This window comes from Passer domesticus, chromosome 1, assembly GCF_036417665.1.
Source record: "Passer domesticus isolate bPasDom1 chromosome 1, bPasDom1.hap1, whole genome shotgun sequence".
Lineage (NCBI taxonomy): Eukaryota > Metazoa > Chordata > Aves > Passeriformes > Passeridae > Passer > Passer domesticus.
Window position 1 is genome coordinate 53,671,842 of NC_087474.1, and position 20,130 is coordinate 53,691,971.

Sequence of the window (20,130 nt, forward strand, 5' to 3'; positions counted from 1 at the left end):
ATCAGCCACCTCCCAAATGGTAGTACTGGTTCTAAAGGTCAAGCTGCTGCTGAAAAACAGTGGGCATTGCTGCCCAAGGAGGCTGATGCTGCTAGCGCAAGCTGTGATAATCCTTGCCTAGATAATGCAGATGACCAAGTGACAAGTAGGACAGCAACAGCAGTCACTGAAGTGATTAGCAGTGGTGTCCCTGAAGCCTTGGAAACAGAGCCCTGGCTGGCAAACTGGGATCCAACAGTTACTAATGATTCCTGGGGTTTTTCAGTTTGGTCAGATAGCCAAGCCAATGGACTGGATAATTGGCCCTTTTTCCCCAAGGATCAAAACTCAGAGGAAGGTAACATGGAAAATGTTTGGTTAGGCATTAGTAATAAATGGTCTACAGAAGACATAGGAGCTACTGATAGCAGCTGGGGGGAAGTAGGTGCAAGCACAGGCCACATAATTCAGGAGACACTAGTAAAACAAGGTTTGCCTGGGGAGCAGGCAAGCATGAGCAATCCTGGACTGAGCAAGGAGATAGCTAGACCCTTGTCTCTGTTTCAAATGGGAATTTCCAGAAATGCTAGCACCGAGAGTTCAACTAGTCCTAAAGACAATGAGACCAACAACTCAGATTTATCTGAAGATGAAATTGCTAACCGGAGATATGGATTGTTGTACCAGGAAATTGAGGCTGATAAAGAAGAGGTACCTACCCCAGTGTGTAGCATAGTCTAGACAAAGAGTTCCCTAGGCCATGCATATGCTTGTTGTTTAAAAACATTCCATTTGTGTGTTTCCTACTACCATTCCTAAGTCCATGTTATTCTTTTTTTGAGAAATTGCCATGCAACTCTTCATGGTGTGGTACCCTTCAGCCCTTCAAGCAGGCTGACAAAAACACATTTCAAAATGGTGAATGAAGCATTGAACTGTGAAGAAACATTTTGTCTGGCAGCTTTTGTGTTTTATCTGTAGATCTTTAAATGCACCTCGTCTTTTTTTTAATTATTGTTTTTTAAAAATACTTAAGGTACTCTTCCTTTTCTTTTTGTCATTTTTGTTAAGCCTGTGATGTCTGTTATCAAATACCACTGTTATAAAAATTTCTTGCTGCCTTACCCTTAATTTTATTTTTTTCTCTGTTTTTTTCTTTTTTGTTCCTTTTTTTATGTCTGGCCTTACATTTTTATTTTGCAAATGAAAATGTTTTAACTCATGATCAGATTTAGTAAACAAATGATCATTTGTTCTGATCTTCACTTCTACTTAGGCATCCACCATAGCATTTAATGGATTTGCACAGGTAAGAAATAAACAGGTTTTGAGGTAATTTTTTTCTGTGCTATTAGGAAGGCACTAGAACTGGCTATACAAATTCAGGAAATCTGTTTTACAGACAAGCTGCATTGAAACATCATATTGTCTCAAATCCAGACCTCATCTGTTGTCAGAAATTCTTAGATGTTGCTAGAAAGATTCTAATAGCCTTAGGACCCTTGGCCTGACTAAGTCTAAAGCAAAAAATCTGACTACCTTAGTGGGAGAGCTATTTTCTCCTAAAATTGTTAGTCTAGCTGTTTTATTGTGCTCTTTTGTGGATTACTTTTCTCACAATTCCAAAATCCTGTTAAGCACATTTTCAGTTTCACCTATTTTCAGTAACTCTGTGTGTAAATCTGTAGTAAGTTTTATTTTTTTTCTTCATTTTAACTTAAGATACATTTTGCTCTCAAAGTTTAACCTAAGTTGTTTATTTGCTGTATTGGTGATGGTGAGCCTGTGGTATGCATCACAGAGATACATCACATAAACACACCATGTTTATGCTTTCAGATTCCAGGGCTGTATTAAGATCCCAAATTTCATGGAAACTACCTAGGGCCTCATTATTTTCCAGCATTCTTTTAGAGACTGACTCAACCACAGCACACCCTGTACACCAAATTTTAAAAGTACCCAAAAAGGCCCAACTTATACAAGGATGGAAATGAGATGATTAGGAGACATCCTATGATTAACCATTCTGTTCCAGGACATTTGGTGTAGTAATGGATCCAGATGGAAGGGCAAAGCACAAGGATCTGATAATTAAGGCAAAATGTTTATCTGGAGAAAATACGTGTTTTCTCTCTCATATGTGGTAGGAAAATAATTGGCCCAGCAATATTTTTGCAAATTAATTGGTTCTAAGTGAGCAAGATGTTGGGAAACACCTCCATTTTTCTACTTAGTACAGGTAAAATTTTGTATTTGTAATTGCTGTAGTTATTATTCAAATAAAAGCCAATGATCAAGACGAAAGTACCTTACAGATGGTAAGGTACTTCCACAACTTAGAAGTGCATTGCACCTTAAATGAAGTCCTTGTGAATCACGTGTATTTAATGAAGGATATGAATCACAAGTATTCACTATCTTTAGTAAGGTGAAAAATGTTGGTTTAGAAACATTGAATCTAAAACTGAAAAGATAATGTTTTAAAGTTAATAATAGATAATATAAATAAATATAAATATAATTTTTGTTCAGTTTATTTGCCATCTTATTATATGTAAATGTACTTAGTGATTTTACCTGAATAAACCATTAAAAAATCAGGTCTTTGATGGACCTGCAGATATACTGTTTCAAATATTTTTACATTATTTTTTCATTTCTGTATTTTTTCATTTCTGTGTTCCTGTGTTTTCATTTCTATGTCTAGGAAATCTCTGCATTTACAGTACAATCAAATGAGAATATGGAAGAACCTTTGGTAAGTTGTAGCTTTTAGTTCCTTTTAAAATGTCTTGTCAAAAAGGGTACAATTTCTCGTTTTTGCAAAGATATTTTCACTTCTTTTGTTCTTGTTTTCTATCCCTTAAATTACACCACCTTATGCAAGTCTTCCATTTGGAAGAGCTGGTGAAATCATTGTAGTTGTAAATCCATACTCACTGAAACAATCTTTCACAAGGATAATACAGAGCAAAAGAAAAGAAAACCAGAACATTGTAAGGTATGTTTATTTTATAAAGGTGTAGTCAAACAGTTTGTTAATTTATTGCATTTAAGAAATTACTAGAATTTCTTCTATTTCACTATGGTCCAGTGTACAGCAAGGACCTGATAATACATGATAGCTGTTACATATCTCCAACATTGCTGTAATTTTGTCAACTCATCACCATATCAACTGTGGGCACAGTCTACTTCTAAGGAGGGAACAATCTTCTTGGAAGTGATCATACCAGCAGTTTCTTAGCTTCTCTTACAGTCTTTGCTTAGCCTGGAAAAAGCATGAGAACAACAGCATTGCTGAATGAGTGCTATAGTTATAGCAGCAGGAAGATATTTAATGTTATTTAATGTGTTATTTGTAGTTGTGATGGTTAATATTTTGAGAGTATTTTTACTCATAGCTGCAATGTAAGTCATCTGAAGTATGCTCTTCAAGTGACTTGAAGCACATCAATGTAGTCTGCTTTATGTTACTTGTGATTTTAAATCTGAAAGAATCTTCCAGCATTAAATGTCAGGAAACACATTACCTGGGATAAATCTACTTTATGTTTCTCTTTTCAGTCCTATTTCTTCTTATGGAATTCTCTAGAGCTGTCATTAATGCACTACTCAGAGAAATTTTCGCACAGTATTGTATAATATAGGAGTGAATGCTCCTTAATGCTGTGCCAAATCCTGAAGGTCTTGCATAGGCAGACTTCTCTGTAAGTCATTACAGAGATGTCGTCTCTCATTAAAAATCAGCCTGCTTAAGGAATATATGCAAAGAATTGAAAGGCTATGTTTGTTTTTTTCCCTGAAAAATATCAGGAGGAGAAGATCTTTAAGATGTTAAATAACTTCATAGAAGCTGTCTCTTCTTCACAGGAGATACCACATTCTAGCCAGCAACCTGTTATCAACTGGAAAGCAATTGCATTTGAGCTTTATATTATGCTGAGTAATTTGTTTGTGGAAAATTAATCTATTGGAGTTATGATAATCTGGTTGAGTCAGCCATCTTATATATCAAATATGCTGAACACAGCTTGGAGCTCTCCCCTTGTTAGGTGCATGTATTTGCAGAATAATGTCTCAGTTGGAGATTGCTCTTCTGCCATGAGCTATTTTGCCACAAGACTGAACATGTTGCAGAGCTGGTGATTTTCATAGATCCTCTTGTTGGAAAACAAGCGGAGGCCAGAATTTAATAGGGTGAAAATCCCAATGGGGGGTTGATAAATGAGTGCCTTGTAGGTGATTAAGAGCTCAAGAGAGAATGCATTTTAATAAGAAAACGGAGGTGGTTGCTAGAATTCATTGCTAGTATTCAATCACTCATTGTTTGTGCATATAAAAACTGTTTGAGTCTCAGTCTCTTTTCATTACTTCTTACCCTCACTGGAGGAGGATATATTGTCTGAGAACAGACAGAACCAGGGAGGAAGAGGTAATTTTTAGAACTCATGTTTGAAGACCAGGGTTGGTACACACGGGCGCCAGTTTCAATTTCTGGCCTTGCCAGCAGTTTCTGGAGCATTTTTGAGCAAACTGGGTGCTTTCCCCCCACTTTCATTACCTCTCACTGTAACTCAGGAAGCTTTCCTTGTGAGGGAGGCATGTAGGACTGGCTCATTTTATATAGAGAACATTGATGATGAAAATGCCCTTTACATGCTGTCTTTTACTGGGGACAAAGCCTGGCAGGACTGAACCTGAAGCAACACTGTGCCAGGCACAGTTCCCTTTCTCCCTCTTCCTCCCCAACATCATATGCTCCTCAACAATTTTTCCACTATCTACTTAAAAATCAATAACAAAAGACTGAGGCTGAAGAAACTCCACCTGGGGAACCTAAGGCTGAGGAAACGCCTGCTGTTGCTGCTGTTGTGGAAAAAGAAGCTGTCCCTGCTGAGCCAGCAGAGCAGGCTGTGGTGAGTGATCTGTCCTCCATGCCACCTCCCAGGCCTCATCAGAGCTCTTTTTCTTTATGGTGAATGTGCTTGCTGCATTTCAGCCATCCTTTCCACTGTCATCCTCCATGGCTGGTTTTCTCTGCTGCCTACTGTGTCACAGCATGCCTCTCCAGCTTGTGCCCCTTTCAGCCCTAAAATGTCATTCATCTTACACTGGGCATCTTAGATTCAAGTTTGGCTGAGTGGTTGTGGTTTCATAAGTTGTTTGATGCCAGATGAACTTCAGAATGGGAAAGAATTGATGCCATTTTTAAGTTATGTTATTAGCAATTTTCTCATTTCATTTCAAGCACTAGGCTAATGTACATCTTGTATGGTCCTTACTAGAGCAGGAAAATTCCATTAAAAATTTATTGTAGTATGTCTACAAGGCTCACAGTTTTAGAAGCCAGTTCTGAGCCAAAGAGAGGACGCCGAACACCAGTTGGGAGACTTTTTACAGGTCAGAATTCAGGAGATGAAAAAGAAATTACAGCTCTGCATGAGTAACAAAGCAAGGCATCCAATATCACTGTAAATTAAGAGGTGGTCTTAGACAGTAGGCATGGAGTTTTCCTGCTGACTAGCATCCCTTTTTATACAGGTATCTCAGTGCATATTCTTTTTATCCAACTGAAGTTCCTCTCGTACACACTAGTGTCAGAAGGTCTTGGTGGTGGATGATACTCACAGGCTAAGAAACCCTGGAGGAAAACTGCATCTGTTTTTGTAGTCTGACATCTTTCAGGCTTTCCTGAAGACAGTAACATGTTCGGAGGCTCTACTGAGTTGCTGGTAGAATATGAAGATTACTACTGAAAAACTGGATGGAAAAAAGGGGTTGTTTTGTGTGTCCATTTCTCTGCCACAGAAGCTGGTGGAAGATACATAACTGTGCTCTTTGTCTATCAAGCATAGTTTGGTGTTATACATGTTATTAGATGAGAAGGTTTAAACTTGCTGAGCTGCACTTGGGCTTGGAGAGACCCTGTGTGTCTTCTGCTGCTAAGCAGGGATGATGATACCCAAATAACCATAAAATTAGGTGGTTTTCAGTAAGCGCTTGATACACTGCCATATGGATATCAATATTAAGCTAATGTAGATGCAAATTAGCTGAAGAAAGTGGAAATATCTGTACATGCACCTGTAAATGTGGCACCAGAGAGCATGGATAGATATCTAATTATCAGATATCAAGCTGCTGAGCTCTTCCTAACAGAGAAAAAATAATTTCTTGTGTGAGGAAGGTTGGGCAGGACTAGATGGGCTCTTCTGCAGGACTTTGGGGGAAAGGGCAGCTAATACCTGGCTCTGTCCAGCCTTACCCATTCTCTGGGGATGCCTAGCAGCATTGGACCTATGGAGGGAAACAGTCACAGTGTCTTCCCCAGAACTACATTTAGGTTTAGTTCTGATTACACTTGCATGAATTTTGAGTATTTGTTTCATATTTTAATTCACTTTTACTTGGTTCCATGATTCACACTGAAGGAAATTATTTCAGGATCATTCCCTTCTACTAACATAACTAGATGAAGCAAGCTTCATGGTTTGTGTAGACCAGGCTCTCCCCTTCTATGTGTTTTCAGTTCATATTGTTAAAAAGAGCAATTACCTATCTAAGGCACATTGTTTTGTCAGACTGTTGATAAAAATGCTTCATGTAAATGTGATGGTTTGGAGTAAAGAAAGTGGGAGGGAAGGTGGAGAGAGAAGGAGTGGAAAATTGGTCATTGATCTGGAGCTCTTCTCTTTCCATGAGTGCATGGCAGGGAATAATGTGGAAAACCAGATATTAATGAAGCCAGAAAATTGGTTTTATTTTGAAAAAAAAAAACTGTAAAAGAAGTTGCCCATTTTTGCAAAAGGAAACATTTTTGTCCTGCACTAAGACAAGGCAATACTCTGAAGCCTGTTGCACATCTTCAGAACTAATTAAACAGTCTCTCTCTGCAGTATCGTGCATTTGCTTGCTGGCTGGCATGACCTTTTCAGTTCATCCATTTTGCTGCTGAGGAGTTCTGGGTCCATGGTCTGTTATTAGCTGCTCTGGCAGAATCACAGGAGTGCAGAGCTATTGGAAGAGAGGCAGAGATAAACAATGCAGGAGACAGACAATTTAAGAGCAATCCAAGAGGAGGAGCATAGGCATTAAATAGAAGTTAAACAGTTTTGATTAGGTTTGTTCTTGGTGTTTTGTTGCTAATTCAAAATCATGTTGTCGTTATTAATTTGGGAAAAAAACCCAAAGTGCTGGTTTTGAAAATGCCTGAAATGCAGTAGCTGCATTTGTTTCTGAAAGGCTGCTATTTCAGAGGGGATTTTCCAAGAACCTTTTCTTTGCAAAGAAGGGTTTTGAAGATTAGGATTAATGACAAATATGTTCAAAGATAAGGAAAAGTACACTGAATTGCAAAAGATGAAAACATGTCATTTCCCAGCAGCACTTCTACATTCATTTGCTTTATGAATGACAGTTTTCTTTAAAAGTAGAATTATAAAATTTTAATTGGGAATTTTTTATTGAGTTTAATTGCTTCCAGTTTTGAGTGACAGCCAGCCCTCAGTTGAGTTTTTCTGTGGTAAATTTCCAGTCACATTCAGTTAACCCAAAAAATTTATGGCATAGATCCCTCATTATAGGAACTTCACAGTAAATTTTCTGGTAGGATGTTCATTTAAATTATGGATAGAACGGTCCAGGGGATAGGGTACTACTTGCCTGTCTGGGCATTTTGGATTCAGTTACTTGGTGTTTCATAGTCTGCCTGATCAAAATTGGCAAAACTTCATTAGAAGAGCTCATCAGAATTGTTGCCTAGGATCTCTGCATATCTTTGTCTTGGTCCTTCACATCTCCAGTGCCATAGAACAAATAACATTTTTATTAGTAGCTCTCAACAGTTGATCCTTTTTGGGGAGGGGATGAAATGATAATTAAAGGGAGAGAATGACCATGTGTGCCAACAAAAGAAAAGTTTACACGGTAAACAGCTTATGCATAGAATTCTCCACACAGAAAGAGCTGTTTTTCTGTTTCTAAAGCATCCCCAAAGGCAGCTATAAATCCAAAGGATAATCTGAAGGATATATTGCCTTAACCACTGGCTTCTTTCTTTTTCAAATACTGCCCCTCTCACCACATCAATTTTTCACATTCAAGCAAAGATGTCATGAGGACATCATGATAAAGTGAATGCTTATGAAATGTTGCCATTTCCCTTTTTCTTTTCCTGCATGTGAGACATAGTGCTTGAAGACCATCTTTTCTACTTCCACTGCACTTAGCAGTTTGGAAAAAGCTTCTCAGTGCTTTGGGTCTGATGCCTGCCTGGACTGTGATGTTCTCCCATTAAAGCAGTCAGATGCTCAGCTGAATGCTGTGCTTTTCAGAGTATATAAGCATACGTGAAGCTACCTCCTGATAAGCTCTTGGCAGACAGAGTGAGTACAGCAGAAGCCAGGGAACAGCCTGCAACCAAGCATAGGTTCAATAAATTAAGGTTCAGTCCCACTTAGGTACTATTCGCGGTGCCCAAATGGTGGCATGTGTAGTTCGGGAGAGCAATACAATGTTTAGATACAGAAGAGCAGTCAGCTGTGCCTGGATTCTGAGCGTGAAGCTAAGTGCAGGTTAAAAAGTGGGAACATAAGGCCATTAAAAATATATGGCTGGCTTTTACAGGGGAGAACTGTTGTAGAATAGTTGAAGTCTCCAGAAGCAGATTTTTCTCGCTGGAACCAGGGTTCTAGTTCCCTAATGTTATTCCAGTCATCCTTTTCCCTAGGGTTTCATGCTCTAAAAGTGATAGTTTATTGTGCCTCTCTTTTCAAACTCCATTATCCACAAAATCCCAACTTCCACCTAATCAGAAAAGCAAAATGCTACTAAATTTACTAGTACACAATAGTCAAATTAGCTTCAGGAAAGTTTAATCTTTGGGAGATAAAAGAAGCTCTCCTTACTTTCACCTTTCCAACCAAATTTGTGTTTTTAGTTAATAAGACAATAGTTATTGTTTAAAAATATGCATGTGCATATTAATTTAAATCATTCTGCAAAGAAACCCAAAGCTGGGCTGATGGGATTCTTACCAGAGAATATTGCCAGGGAATTACTAAGAAAATGAAAAAGGCCAACATGTTCCTGACTTTGAAGTGCAAGATTATACTAATTTCTGAAGGCGAATTGTAAATACAGCTGCTGGCAGAAATTCAACAATTTTTAATAGTACAATTAGGGAAGTCATCTGTGTACTGATTTGCAGTTGGACATAATACTTTTATGGGCAGCAGTTTGCTCTGTTCTAGGAAAAAAAATATTTCTCTGGGTGGCTCTGTGCATTCATACATTACTAGAGTGTGAAATATTTTATATTTTGCTGCTGATACTTGTTTTTTTCTATTTAAGACCCTCTGCAGCCTCCTCAAACATACTATAAAATTGAAGACCACATAGCAGAGGCTTGGCAACTTAAGAAAAAAAGGAATTAATCATTTTTAAAAGGTTATATAACGCTGCAATTTTAACAATGATAAGGCTGTAAGCGGTTTCTTTGCCAGCACTACTGTCAGCAGCTGCCCTGCCCTGGCATCTGGGCATGTTTGGGGCTTATGACTGACTGCAAGCAATGCTAGGTTAGAGTAGAAAAAGGAGTGATACGAAGTTTGCATGTAACTCACCATTCTTTTTTAAAAAAAAGAAATATGCAACCATTTGAGCTGAAACTTCAAGGAATTTTGGCCTGACAGTTGTGTGTGAAGGCAGGTAGCTGGAACCTGAGTATGTGAGGTTTCCTGGCTTCTGACTGCCAAAGCAGACTCTCCAATATACTGTGCCCCAAAGTATGCTTGCATAATTTCTCCTCACCCGTACAGCTCTGCAGAAAAATCTGACCTAGCTGTGTCAAAATTCATTAGCAAAATTTATTTCCATAATGGGGCTTTGACTTGGTTTTGCTTAGCAGAGTGTCTTTAGAAATAGCCATGTCTGCAGAGAGTCAAACCTGAACAGCTAAAAAAGCCCTTCCAACTATTCCACACCAAACCTGAATTTTAGTGGTTTTGACTATTGACCTTTTGTAGAAAAGGACCTGGTGCTGTTAACAAGTAACAAGTACTGTTTGGGAGGAGCTTGTTACTGGTCAGTGCATTCAGTCGTTTGAACTCCTAAATGGGTTGTCAGATTTGGAAAACCACTGATGTCTAATTTTTTTTATGTCGGGCACCTGCTGCATGTACCACTGAATATGGACGATTCTGAAAAAGTAAGGTGATTCTGAAAAAACAAACAAACAAACCAAAAAGCCCCTAACAAAACAAAACAAAAAAAAACCCCAAAGTTTGTGATCCACTTCTTTTGAATAGCCCCTTTAAATGAGCTGCAGTCCAACACAAGTGGAAGCAGTATTTTATGAAGTTTACACTGAGGCCCTGGTGAATTACAGGAGCAGCAGCAGGTGATAATGGAAACAGTTTGAGTCACCGGTGGGAGAAATTTGAGTTTGGTGGAAACTCCAAGGTTCCTTACTAAACAGTTCTTCAAAGCTGGTGCTGTTACAAGAATACTAGTAGTAAAACTGAAATTGTCCTTAACAGTTCCAGTGGGATGATGATAACATATGTAAAGGGTTTGTTTTAGCACATAAATACTTCTGTTTCAGACTATAGGGGGCAGTATCTTTCTGCTTGATAGTATATATTAGCTCATTTAGCCATTCATTTCATTGCATCCCATACATGTCATGCTTCCATTAGCTTGATTAATACCAATTTCTCTGCAGCTATTGCTTCAGCATGTGTAAGGTGATGATCAATTTCCTTTTTATACAGGAGAATGTCGAGGCAGGAGATAAGGAGACAACTGGAGTTGCCGAGAAGGAAAGCGAGGTACATATGAATAGACTTGAGTATGGTTGTACTTTAATATTTTCAACCATGACAAAAAATTTGTCATTTGCCTGTCATCAATAGGCAGGCCAATACCATGCAACTGTTACCTAGCTGTGGTATCTAAGTCTAACACTGCACAGATATATCTACACCCATGGCATATATTCTAACATATCACCCACCTCTCATTCAATGCAGGATTTATCTTAGAAGCTGCCTGTTGTAGCAATATAGAGTGATAAATATTTCAGGGCAGCAAACAAAGCAGCTCCATGGCTAAAGCTAATGCTGTTTCTATTGACATTTGGAAAGAATCTGCATAGATTCCCAGTAACTTCTACAAATTTCTGTATATTTGTTTGCCTAGCCTTTCTGTAAATTTCTTTATTAAAAAAACCCTATGATTAATCATTAATTTTTCCTAGCACAATATGCCCTGTGCTAAAACATCTACTTGGAAATAATCATGTTATCAGTTGGTTTGGTAAAGCATAGTCTGGCATTATTAGATACAGTTAAAATCAAATTACAAAGCAAATTAAAAGCTCAGTGACATACTTTAGGCTGTGCATATGTGGACTTGAATGATTGCATATTGCTTATATTTCTTTAGGGGTGATAAAAGTACTTACTCTGAATCCTTGTATACTATTGTGAAACTACAATGTGTTCAAACGTGCACAGAGGGTAGCACAAGAGGATTGGCTGCATATTAAAGTCAGGAATAGAAATAGGAACTGGGAAATAACTCCTAGTTATTCATCACTCAGGATTTGTTTCTCAAGGTGTTAGCGACCTGTTTTTTTTGTAGTTACTCATTTTGTTGCCATGATGTGTACAAAAAGGTAATGAACTGGTTTCAGAACATGCTAAGTTCAGCTGTCCAGGTTTAGGTTCATTGTCCTGCTGTAAAACTGCATTAGGTCTGCATGAGCCAAGGATATGTCCGTGGCTGTAGGGCATACCAGCGTCACTTGGAAGTGTATTCGGGATTCACTGGTGCTGTATTTCTCACCAACACTGCCACATCCACATGAAAGCCAGTGGAATTGCATTGGGAGAAAGTGCAGAGTGGGAGTGGTAATTCAAGCCCGGCTTGGTGTGGAGTCAGTGAAAGAGAGTGTTGTGTTGTTCCTCAAGCATTGCCTTGTCACTCCCAACAAGTCTGGTTCAAGAAGTATGCAAGAAATGCCTCACGTTTGTGCTAGCAGCAAGGCTAAGTCTTTGAAATCTTCCCCCTTTATTCTAGTACTACTTCACTCTCTTATCTCTAGAGATCTCTCTAGAGTGATTTTGCCCATGTTCTGTTTAAAACAGCTGTTTAAAACAGTATTACTGTATGCAGGGGAGCTGCCATAAGTGATTAAGTTATTTGCTAAGCCAGTATTTGACTGTTAATGGAGCGTGGTCCCTTTGATACTTTGTAATTTACATAACAAATTATTCAGTACTACTTCAGAATTTTCCAAGACTTGCAACTGATGGATTCCCTAAAGCTTGATGATTGGTCTCTCTTAGCTGTGATTATAACCAACTGTCATAAAAATTACCCATTCCTGTTCTAAATCCAGCCATGGAGCAAGAACTTCACCTCTGGAACATGAGTGTATCTGAGGGAGCTTCTCTGGCAGACCCCAGCAACAGGCTTGGTACCCCTTCTCTTCCTGGGCTCATTATTGCTACTGCTGAATCTGTGGCATTGTGTTGATCTGACAGTAATGTTAATGAGAGTACAACTGTGTGGATAAGCTGCATCCTCACTAAAGAAAAATTCACATCTGTGCAATTAAAACAGTTGAGTGGTTCTATCACACCCCTCGTTATACTGGATGATCCTTTCTTTTGCCCTTGTGTTGTGGTGCACTAGTCACCCCTGTGTGCTTGGTGTAATGGGACAGCTGTCCAAATGTCAGTAATTTAAAAATTGGACAGCTAGAGATAGCTAATTTGGAGTACTATTAGACTGCCTAAGAGATTTGTAGGATTGGTTTTCAGTGTGAAAGAAGGTAATACAAGTAGCTGTATCTGCAAGAATGTGGTTCAACACAGCTTGTTATGAATTCAACCTCCTGCCTTTTTTTGGTCTCTTCTGTACTAATCAGATATTTGAGGCTGGTAGAGAGGTTCATTCTGTGCTACCTCATATACCTTTTTATAAAAGCTTTTTAAAATCATCTAGTTTTTAATGGTTTCGTACTCTAAGACACAAGAAAAACTATTGTGATTGTGAACTGTGGTATACATTTAGTGACTCATGACTGCATGCTGTGAGAGTGTCACTCTTTCACTGTGGGGCTCATTTGTGAGCCGATTCAGTAAATTAGTATTCTCCTCCTTAGTAAAATGAAATGGTTCATAGAAATCCAATAAGCAGAAAAGAAGTTGTTGATCTTAATCAGAATAGAGAGCAAGACCAGTTTCGGCATCATGCTCTTAGAAATGCATGATGTCAAATCAATCTGATGTACACTCTATTCCCACTCTTTCCTACTAGCCTCTTCCAGGACTTTAACATTCATCATTTATTTGTGTATCTTCTTGGATCAAGACTGCTAAAATTGGTAATACTATATGAGTGGCAGACTTGCATGTCTTATAGGAGAAAAATCAACATCTGACCTTCTCTCTTGATGTTATTTCCTCTTACAATAGAGCATGCTTCAGCAGCAGCAGTTTCAATTTAAATTAAAGTTCCCCAGTGATTTCTGTAAATCCATACAATATTTTGTGTCTTCATGGATTCCAGGAGGATTTCTTTATCACATCAATTAATAGCAACAAATAGGAGTAGTGGTGAATATTTAATGTTGCTAAAAAACAATGCCTGAACAGTTCCCTTGAACAGTTGCTGAGTTCAGGAAGTGAAGTTAGCTTTATCCACAGGGGAAAAATAAAACTGAGGAAATAAGTAGCATCAGACTATTCACTGGAGATCAGAGAGATTACTGCTAACAGTGGCTTGACATTAGTACCTCGAAAAGAGTTTTCCTTCAGTGTTTTTTCTTCATCCTTGAGCTATCTGCTGTAAGGTAAAAATTCTGTCTTGAAGTTAATAGATTAAAACAATGAGTTTTGTCAATTACCTTCAGCAGTCCAAACCATAAGATTAATCCATTGTAAGTATATACCCAATATGCTACTGTAAGCAGTATAGAGCAATGCAAGTGTTGGGGGGATGCATGAATTACAAGCGTCTTGGTTTAAGCCAGTTTAAAAGGAGAGCACTGGGGAGTGAGTTACCACCTTTTATAGGTTCAACCAGTCCCTTTCCGCCACTAAGGAATGAATACGAGTAGATAGTTACAAGTGAAAAATAACAGTTTACTAATAAATTAAACAGCAACAGGCAAAAGCTAACAATAAATAACTGCTAGATACAAAATAGCTAAATCTTATGAACCAGTGAGAACAAAGAGAGATCCAAAATGCCAGCAAATACCCTTTCCTGAGATAGCGCCCGGTGGGTGACTGCATGGGAAAGACAAAGGGACAAGATGGCGTGCAGTCCCTCCCAGGAAGATAGGAGTTCAGGGAGCAATTCCAGTGGTGAATGAAGACCTGACAGCCCCTCTGGGGTCAGTGCTCTCCTCACAGCAGGAGACAGCAGGGCAGGCAGGACCAGGCAAAGCAGTTGGGCCGGAGACACTCACAGCAGCCTGGGCCAGAGCCAGGGCTGCTCCGCTACTGTCGACGTGATTCCTCGACTGCAGATAGGCACCTGTGGAATTCATCCCAAGGCAGTTTAAAGGCTCCAGCTTCAGTCTCTCCAAGACAAAGAAGAAGACAAAAATACAAAAAGAGAACCCAAAAAGGGAGAAGCCCCTGCTTAAGCAAAGACCAAGCAGCTAGCACAGCAAAAACCACAGAGCAAGAGGGAGACAACCTGCCTGCTAGAGAGGACTGTAACAATGCCCCAGATAGTGTCCTGCCCCAGTTTTTCCAGCTGCAGGGTCTTAAAGAGACAGTAACAATTTGGGGAGCAGATAGATAGGGAATACAATAACTTTTGAGTTACACACAACAACAAGTAAAAGTTTCTGCTGGATGAAGGATTAAACATTGATAGTAGTAGGCAGGTACTTTTCTATGCACTTTGCATGAGTTGGAATAAATCATGCATTAACTTCTCAACACAGACTGATCAGAAATTATTCATTACAGCCAGACTGAATAGGCTTTTAGGTATCTTTTTATGCTGACATAACTATAGATCTTTGTGGTTAATTTTTCTCTGATACTTACCCAGGCATAGAATATATTTACATCTCCTGACATGACCTGATTTGTATGTCTCTCTGTTGTTTTTAGGTGGTATCTTTTGGTGAGGGGACTGCGGCATCAGAAGACAGTGCAGCTGTGGCAGGAGGAGCTGCCACCACTGAGCAGGAGGATGTTGCTGAAGGTGACATACCTCAGGGAGAAGAAAAGGAGGCTGATATGTCTCAGGTAACTCATGTCAGTGCATAGGAGAGTGTGTTAGGGGAATCAGGACAGATTAAGCAGCCCAAGAGAGGTAAGGTTTCTGCAGCTCTGTGCCCCCAGGTTCAACAAGTAGCAAGATTGATGTTCTCCTGGAATGGCTCTAGGAAGGTCGCACACAGGGTATCCTTTCTTCTAAGTCCTTACTTTGGGTTGTGCCTGCCTTTGTGTCTCTGTACTCCCCTAGGCTGGTGGAGATGGGACTTGATGGCCCTCTCATGGCCCTGTGAGCAGCATAAACAGCATATTGTTTGGGCTATCCCCCACTTTTTGTCTCTCTGTGCTCCTCTGTAGAGATAACATTTATCACATAAAATGACTGGGCTTTCTGGAGAAATAGATAGAGAAACAATTTTTCTCATATCCTGGCATCATGTCCTCTCAATAGCATTACTTTGTTTCCTGTAAGTCATGGTGGTCAAGCCAGGTATCCATATCTGGCCTGCTGCCTTTTCCTCTGCAACCTCTAAGGAGCTGGCAAACATCTGCTAGAGCAGACCCTGTAGCTGGGCAGCCAGTTACCACCTGATTTCATAGCATATTCTATTTCATCTGTGCTCCAGGATAAGATGGTTTGGAAGAGGATCTATGAACATGGTTTTTTTTCAGGTTGGATGCTACAAGAAGTTTTGTTAAATGCTTTTTTACTGGGATTCATGATTAGTCAGATGCTACTTAGATTTTTTGCTTTCTCGGTTCCCAGTTACATTGTTTTAAATCAGGAGAGATCTCTTCAGTCAAAGAAATAGGTCATGTTTCCTTCTTTCATCACCTTCTATCACTATTATCCTGCTGACTTCAATTTCCAAATAAAAACAGTACAGTGACTACTGGAACTACTGGCTTTACTCAAACCTGCTGAAACTAAAGAGCGGAGTGAAGGAAAAAGGTCTAATAATTTTCAGGAATGCTGAAAATGAAGCCCAAGCTACCTACAAAGATTTTTTATTATTTAGTGCAATAATGTGTATTTACATATTTTTATCATTTAGTGCAATAATGTGTATTTAGGTTTAGGAGGACTAAGGGGAGCAGTGATAACAGGTAGGGGATTATTCCTTGACATTCTTGCACAAATACTGTTTTGAGTCTTAAGAATTCATGGTAGAGAAAAAAACAAATTCTCATCCCCATATATGCCTTATGCAATAAACAAACGATAGTGTTTTCCTGCTTGAAATAAAGTACTAAATAGTTTTGTATTTCTTTTCTGTGGGGGGGTTGTTTTATGGTTTTTTTCCTCCAGGAAAAGGTCAGCAGCATCCCTTCAGTAGTAATAGATCCAGCATCAAACAACGAGGGGAACGGAGAACACGAAGTCATCATGAATGAGTCCAAAGATGCCGCAGCAGAGATGGGTGCTCAGGTCATTGACACTTCTCTCAATGAAACTTCCCAATCTGGAAATGATCAGAAACCTGCTGAAGAAATCCAGGCTGCACTTTCTCAGGATCAGCCTGTTCCAGCAGAAGATGCAGCTTCAGCAATGCCACCTGGTTTCCTCTATAAGGTCTGCTTCTCCATTCTTCTTTTAGATATCCCTAGCTTCCTGTGGATGTGTCTTGTCTGCACAGGTAGTGCCATGATTTGTTGAGGGCAAAGGATACTTAGTTTATCAGCCACATGCACACACAAATACATGCAACTACAAGTGTAATATTGTGTTGTTGCTTCATTAAATAAAGTGTGAGAAGATACATTTTCTGCATGCTTGTTGCTGTGCATATCCTTATGTAACTGTAAGACTCATTGAAGTACAAGAACACTTGAATCTCACCAAATGACTGCTGAAAATTAATATATGGAATAAAACTGCATTGCTACATAGGTCTTTCCTTAATCGGGAATATTGTTGATATATGCTTATTATATATCTGATATGCTAACAATATATTTGATCTCTAAGGTCCCTTGCAAAACCAATCCATTCTATGATTCTATGATCATTTTAAAAATTGCTTTTTTTCTGGCCTGAAAATCTGTAGTGGAAGTACTGATTCCATTGAAACCCATGGCCACAAATAATTGTAATGAAGCCAAAATGTCATTCAGTAACTTCAGTGATAATATAAACTATTAGAGTAATCAAACAGAAAAATTTAATGAGGCATAAGAGAAGTTCTTTCCTTGGCTGGCAAAACCCCCAGGGTTTCCTGGTTCACAAGGTTCTTTGAAAATTCTTTTCATTTAGAATCACTGAGCAGCAGAAAAGCTCCTTGAGGATGGATGAACTTTACATGCTTCCTACTATAATTTGCATAGTTCAGACTAATTAGTCCCATAGCACTCTCTAAGTATGCCATTCTTTTTGGTCTATTCTCATTGCTCAATATTTTCTGCAAACTTTGTGGATAACAGTAGGGTAAAGGTAAACACTATCATGCAACTCAAACATGCTGACGTAGTTAATCTTTTGCTTTTCATCCCACTCCCTAGGGTCAGACATAGAGAAGGAGACCTGGTTCCCAATGCCACTGTCTTTCATAATTGCAGAGTTATTGTGGAGCTGTCTGTGCGTTGAGAAAATTAGACTAGCTGTCTTTTAAGGAGATAAAACCATTTACTTAAAATGGTCTGTTTACAATGGCATGCTGATCTTGCCAGTGTTTGAATGCTCACCCCTTTGAAAGGCAGATATTTTTGGCATACCCATCTGCTGGTAAGTGGGAGTTCCTTCTGAGGCAATCATTAGGTAGGGTTCCCATTACTCACCTCTTTGATCATCTATTGCAATAGTACTATATATCTGACTCAAATTTTTATAGATATTCACAAGAAGAGTAAGACAACAATGGCCACAACAAGAGAATGAGAGAATATAAAGCTCCTAAAAATATTTCTCAATTTTATTTGTAAAATCCTCCCACCCCTCTCGCAGATCTCGTAATGATAATGGGAAATGGAAGGAAGTTCCTTACATGGGAAAATGACAGTGGCAGGCCTTGTCCAAGAGGCAGGGCTTATGGAATGTTGCATTATCATCTGTTCTTGAGATCTTGTAATCTTGGAGAAGGATCTTAAGTTTCTTCTGATAGTCTCAGGAAAGGAAACTATCCTTAGGTTGTCCCTGCTTCTGAGGAAATGCATAAAAAACTGACATGAAGCAATGCCTTTATTATCAATTTGTGCCAGATCAAAGGAAGTGGTCCTGTTACTGTGAGATCCCACCTGGAGTGCTGCATACAATTCTGGTGTCCCCAGCATAAGAAGGACGTGGAATTGTTGGAACAAATCCAGAGGAGGGGCAAGGTTAATAAGAGGACTGGAACAGAGCCACCTTGAACACAGGCTGAGAAAACTGGGGCTGTTCAGCCTGGAGAAGAGAAGGTTGCATGCAGACCACATGGCAACTTTCTAGTATCTGAAGGGGACCTATAGGGAAGCTGGAGAGGGACTTTTCATCAGGAACTGTAGTTCCTTGTAGGACAAGGAGTAATGGGTACAAATTGAAAGAGGGAAAATTTGGATTAGGTATTAGGAAGAAATTTTTGCTTGGAGGGTGGTGAGACAGTGGAACAGACTGCCCAGGAAGGTTGTGAATGCCCCAGCCCTGGCAGTGTTCAAAGCCATGTTGGATAAGGCCTTGAACAACCTGGTGTAGGGGAAAGTGTCTCTGCCCATGGCAGGGGAGGTTGGGACTAGATGATCGTTAAGGTCCATTACAACCTGTTAGCATTCTATGATTCTATGATAATTTGAATGTACTTGTCTATGTTTGCATAAAGACAAATTTAACAGGTAATTTTGTTGAGAAAATGTCTTCATTTCGATCACATCTGTATGTATGTTTTTTTTTTCTTTAGGTCGAAGTTCTACATGATTTCGAGGCAGCTAACAGTGATGAGCTCAATTTAAAACGAGGAGATATTGTGCTAGTGATTCCTTCTGAGACCACAGCTGATCAGGTAAAAACGTGGTTCTTGCTTTTGTTGACATTTTTCTTTGCCTCAACTTTTTTTATTACAGGTTGTATTTAATGGGAATGTGTATTCAAAATTATGTTACCGTAAGAAAACACAAAGATTTTACTTAAGCGTTTGTATGTAGTTTCATTTGAGACTAAATGGCACAGTTGACTGTATCTGAAGTCACAGATACATGTTATTAGCATGTATTTTTTAGGGCATATTTTTAGGGCTTTTTTGTGCTACGTTGTATTTTATACTGACACACAGGTACATAAAGATTTCATGCAGAGGATGACCTACAAACTCTGTTACATTGTTCTATATCATCTTGCCAACATTCCAGTAGAATTTATTACATGCTCCCTAAATGTTCAGTTTTTATGTGTGATTTGTAGAAATAATGCAAATTCACCCACAGAGAGCACTGAGAATGCACACAAATTGTGGTGTCCTATAGCCTAAAGGTAGAGACATACTACATCTGTTAGTACCTGTAGTGTTGGTAAGAAGTCTCCCAGTTGATTTGGGGGTTAAGAAGTGGGGAATTGGATCCTGCCTGATCAGGTAGCCAAGAGCACTGCTCTGAAAGAAGAATATCTCTTAAAATAGGCCTAAATACTATTGCCCTAAGCATATATGAGCCCTGAGAACTGTGTTTGAAATTGTTTTACTGGTTGATGGTGTTTGAAGTTAGGTAATTATCAGTCCTCTCAGCTGTGCTTTCTTTAATTTAAGATATGAATTCTTGGCTTTTGTGAGTGGTTTTTTTTTTACTTATTTCAGAACAAAATATCTACGCTACATCAAGTACATAACTCTTTTTATTGGAATGAAATCTATTATCCCTACTCAGATTATGCTGTCTTACCTCATGGGCAGTTCAATTGATTTCACTGTCAGTATTTGCAGAATAGGACACTACTGTA

General features: G+C 39.0%; 1 protein-coding gene across 3 annotated transcripts in view; it reads left to right on the plus strand.

Moving 5' to 3' along the window:
- The window catches only part of AMPH (amphiphysin), a 120,311-nt gene that overhangs the window by 97,689 nt on the left and 2,492 nt on the right, over positions 1-20,130 (plus strand). For 2 of the 3 annotated variants that reach the window (XM_064420753.1, XM_064420743.1), the window contains exons 15-21: positions 1,256-1,288; positions 2,690-2,740; positions 4,791-4,901; positions 10,758-10,814; positions 15,126-15,263; positions 16,543-16,806; positions 19,100-19,201. In XM_064420753.1, coding sequence (XP_064276823.1) covers positions 1,256-1,288; positions 2,690-2,740; positions 4,791-4,901; positions 10,758-10,814; positions 15,126-15,263; positions 16,543-16,806; positions 19,100-19,201 — 756 coding nt within the window. The remainder of the gene's footprint in view (positions 1-1,255; positions 1,289-2,689; positions 2,741-4,790; positions 4,902-10,757; positions 10,815-15,125; positions 15,264-16,542; positions 16,807-19,099; positions 19,202-20,130) is intronic. The other variant, XM_064420760.1, reaches the window with a different exon arrangement.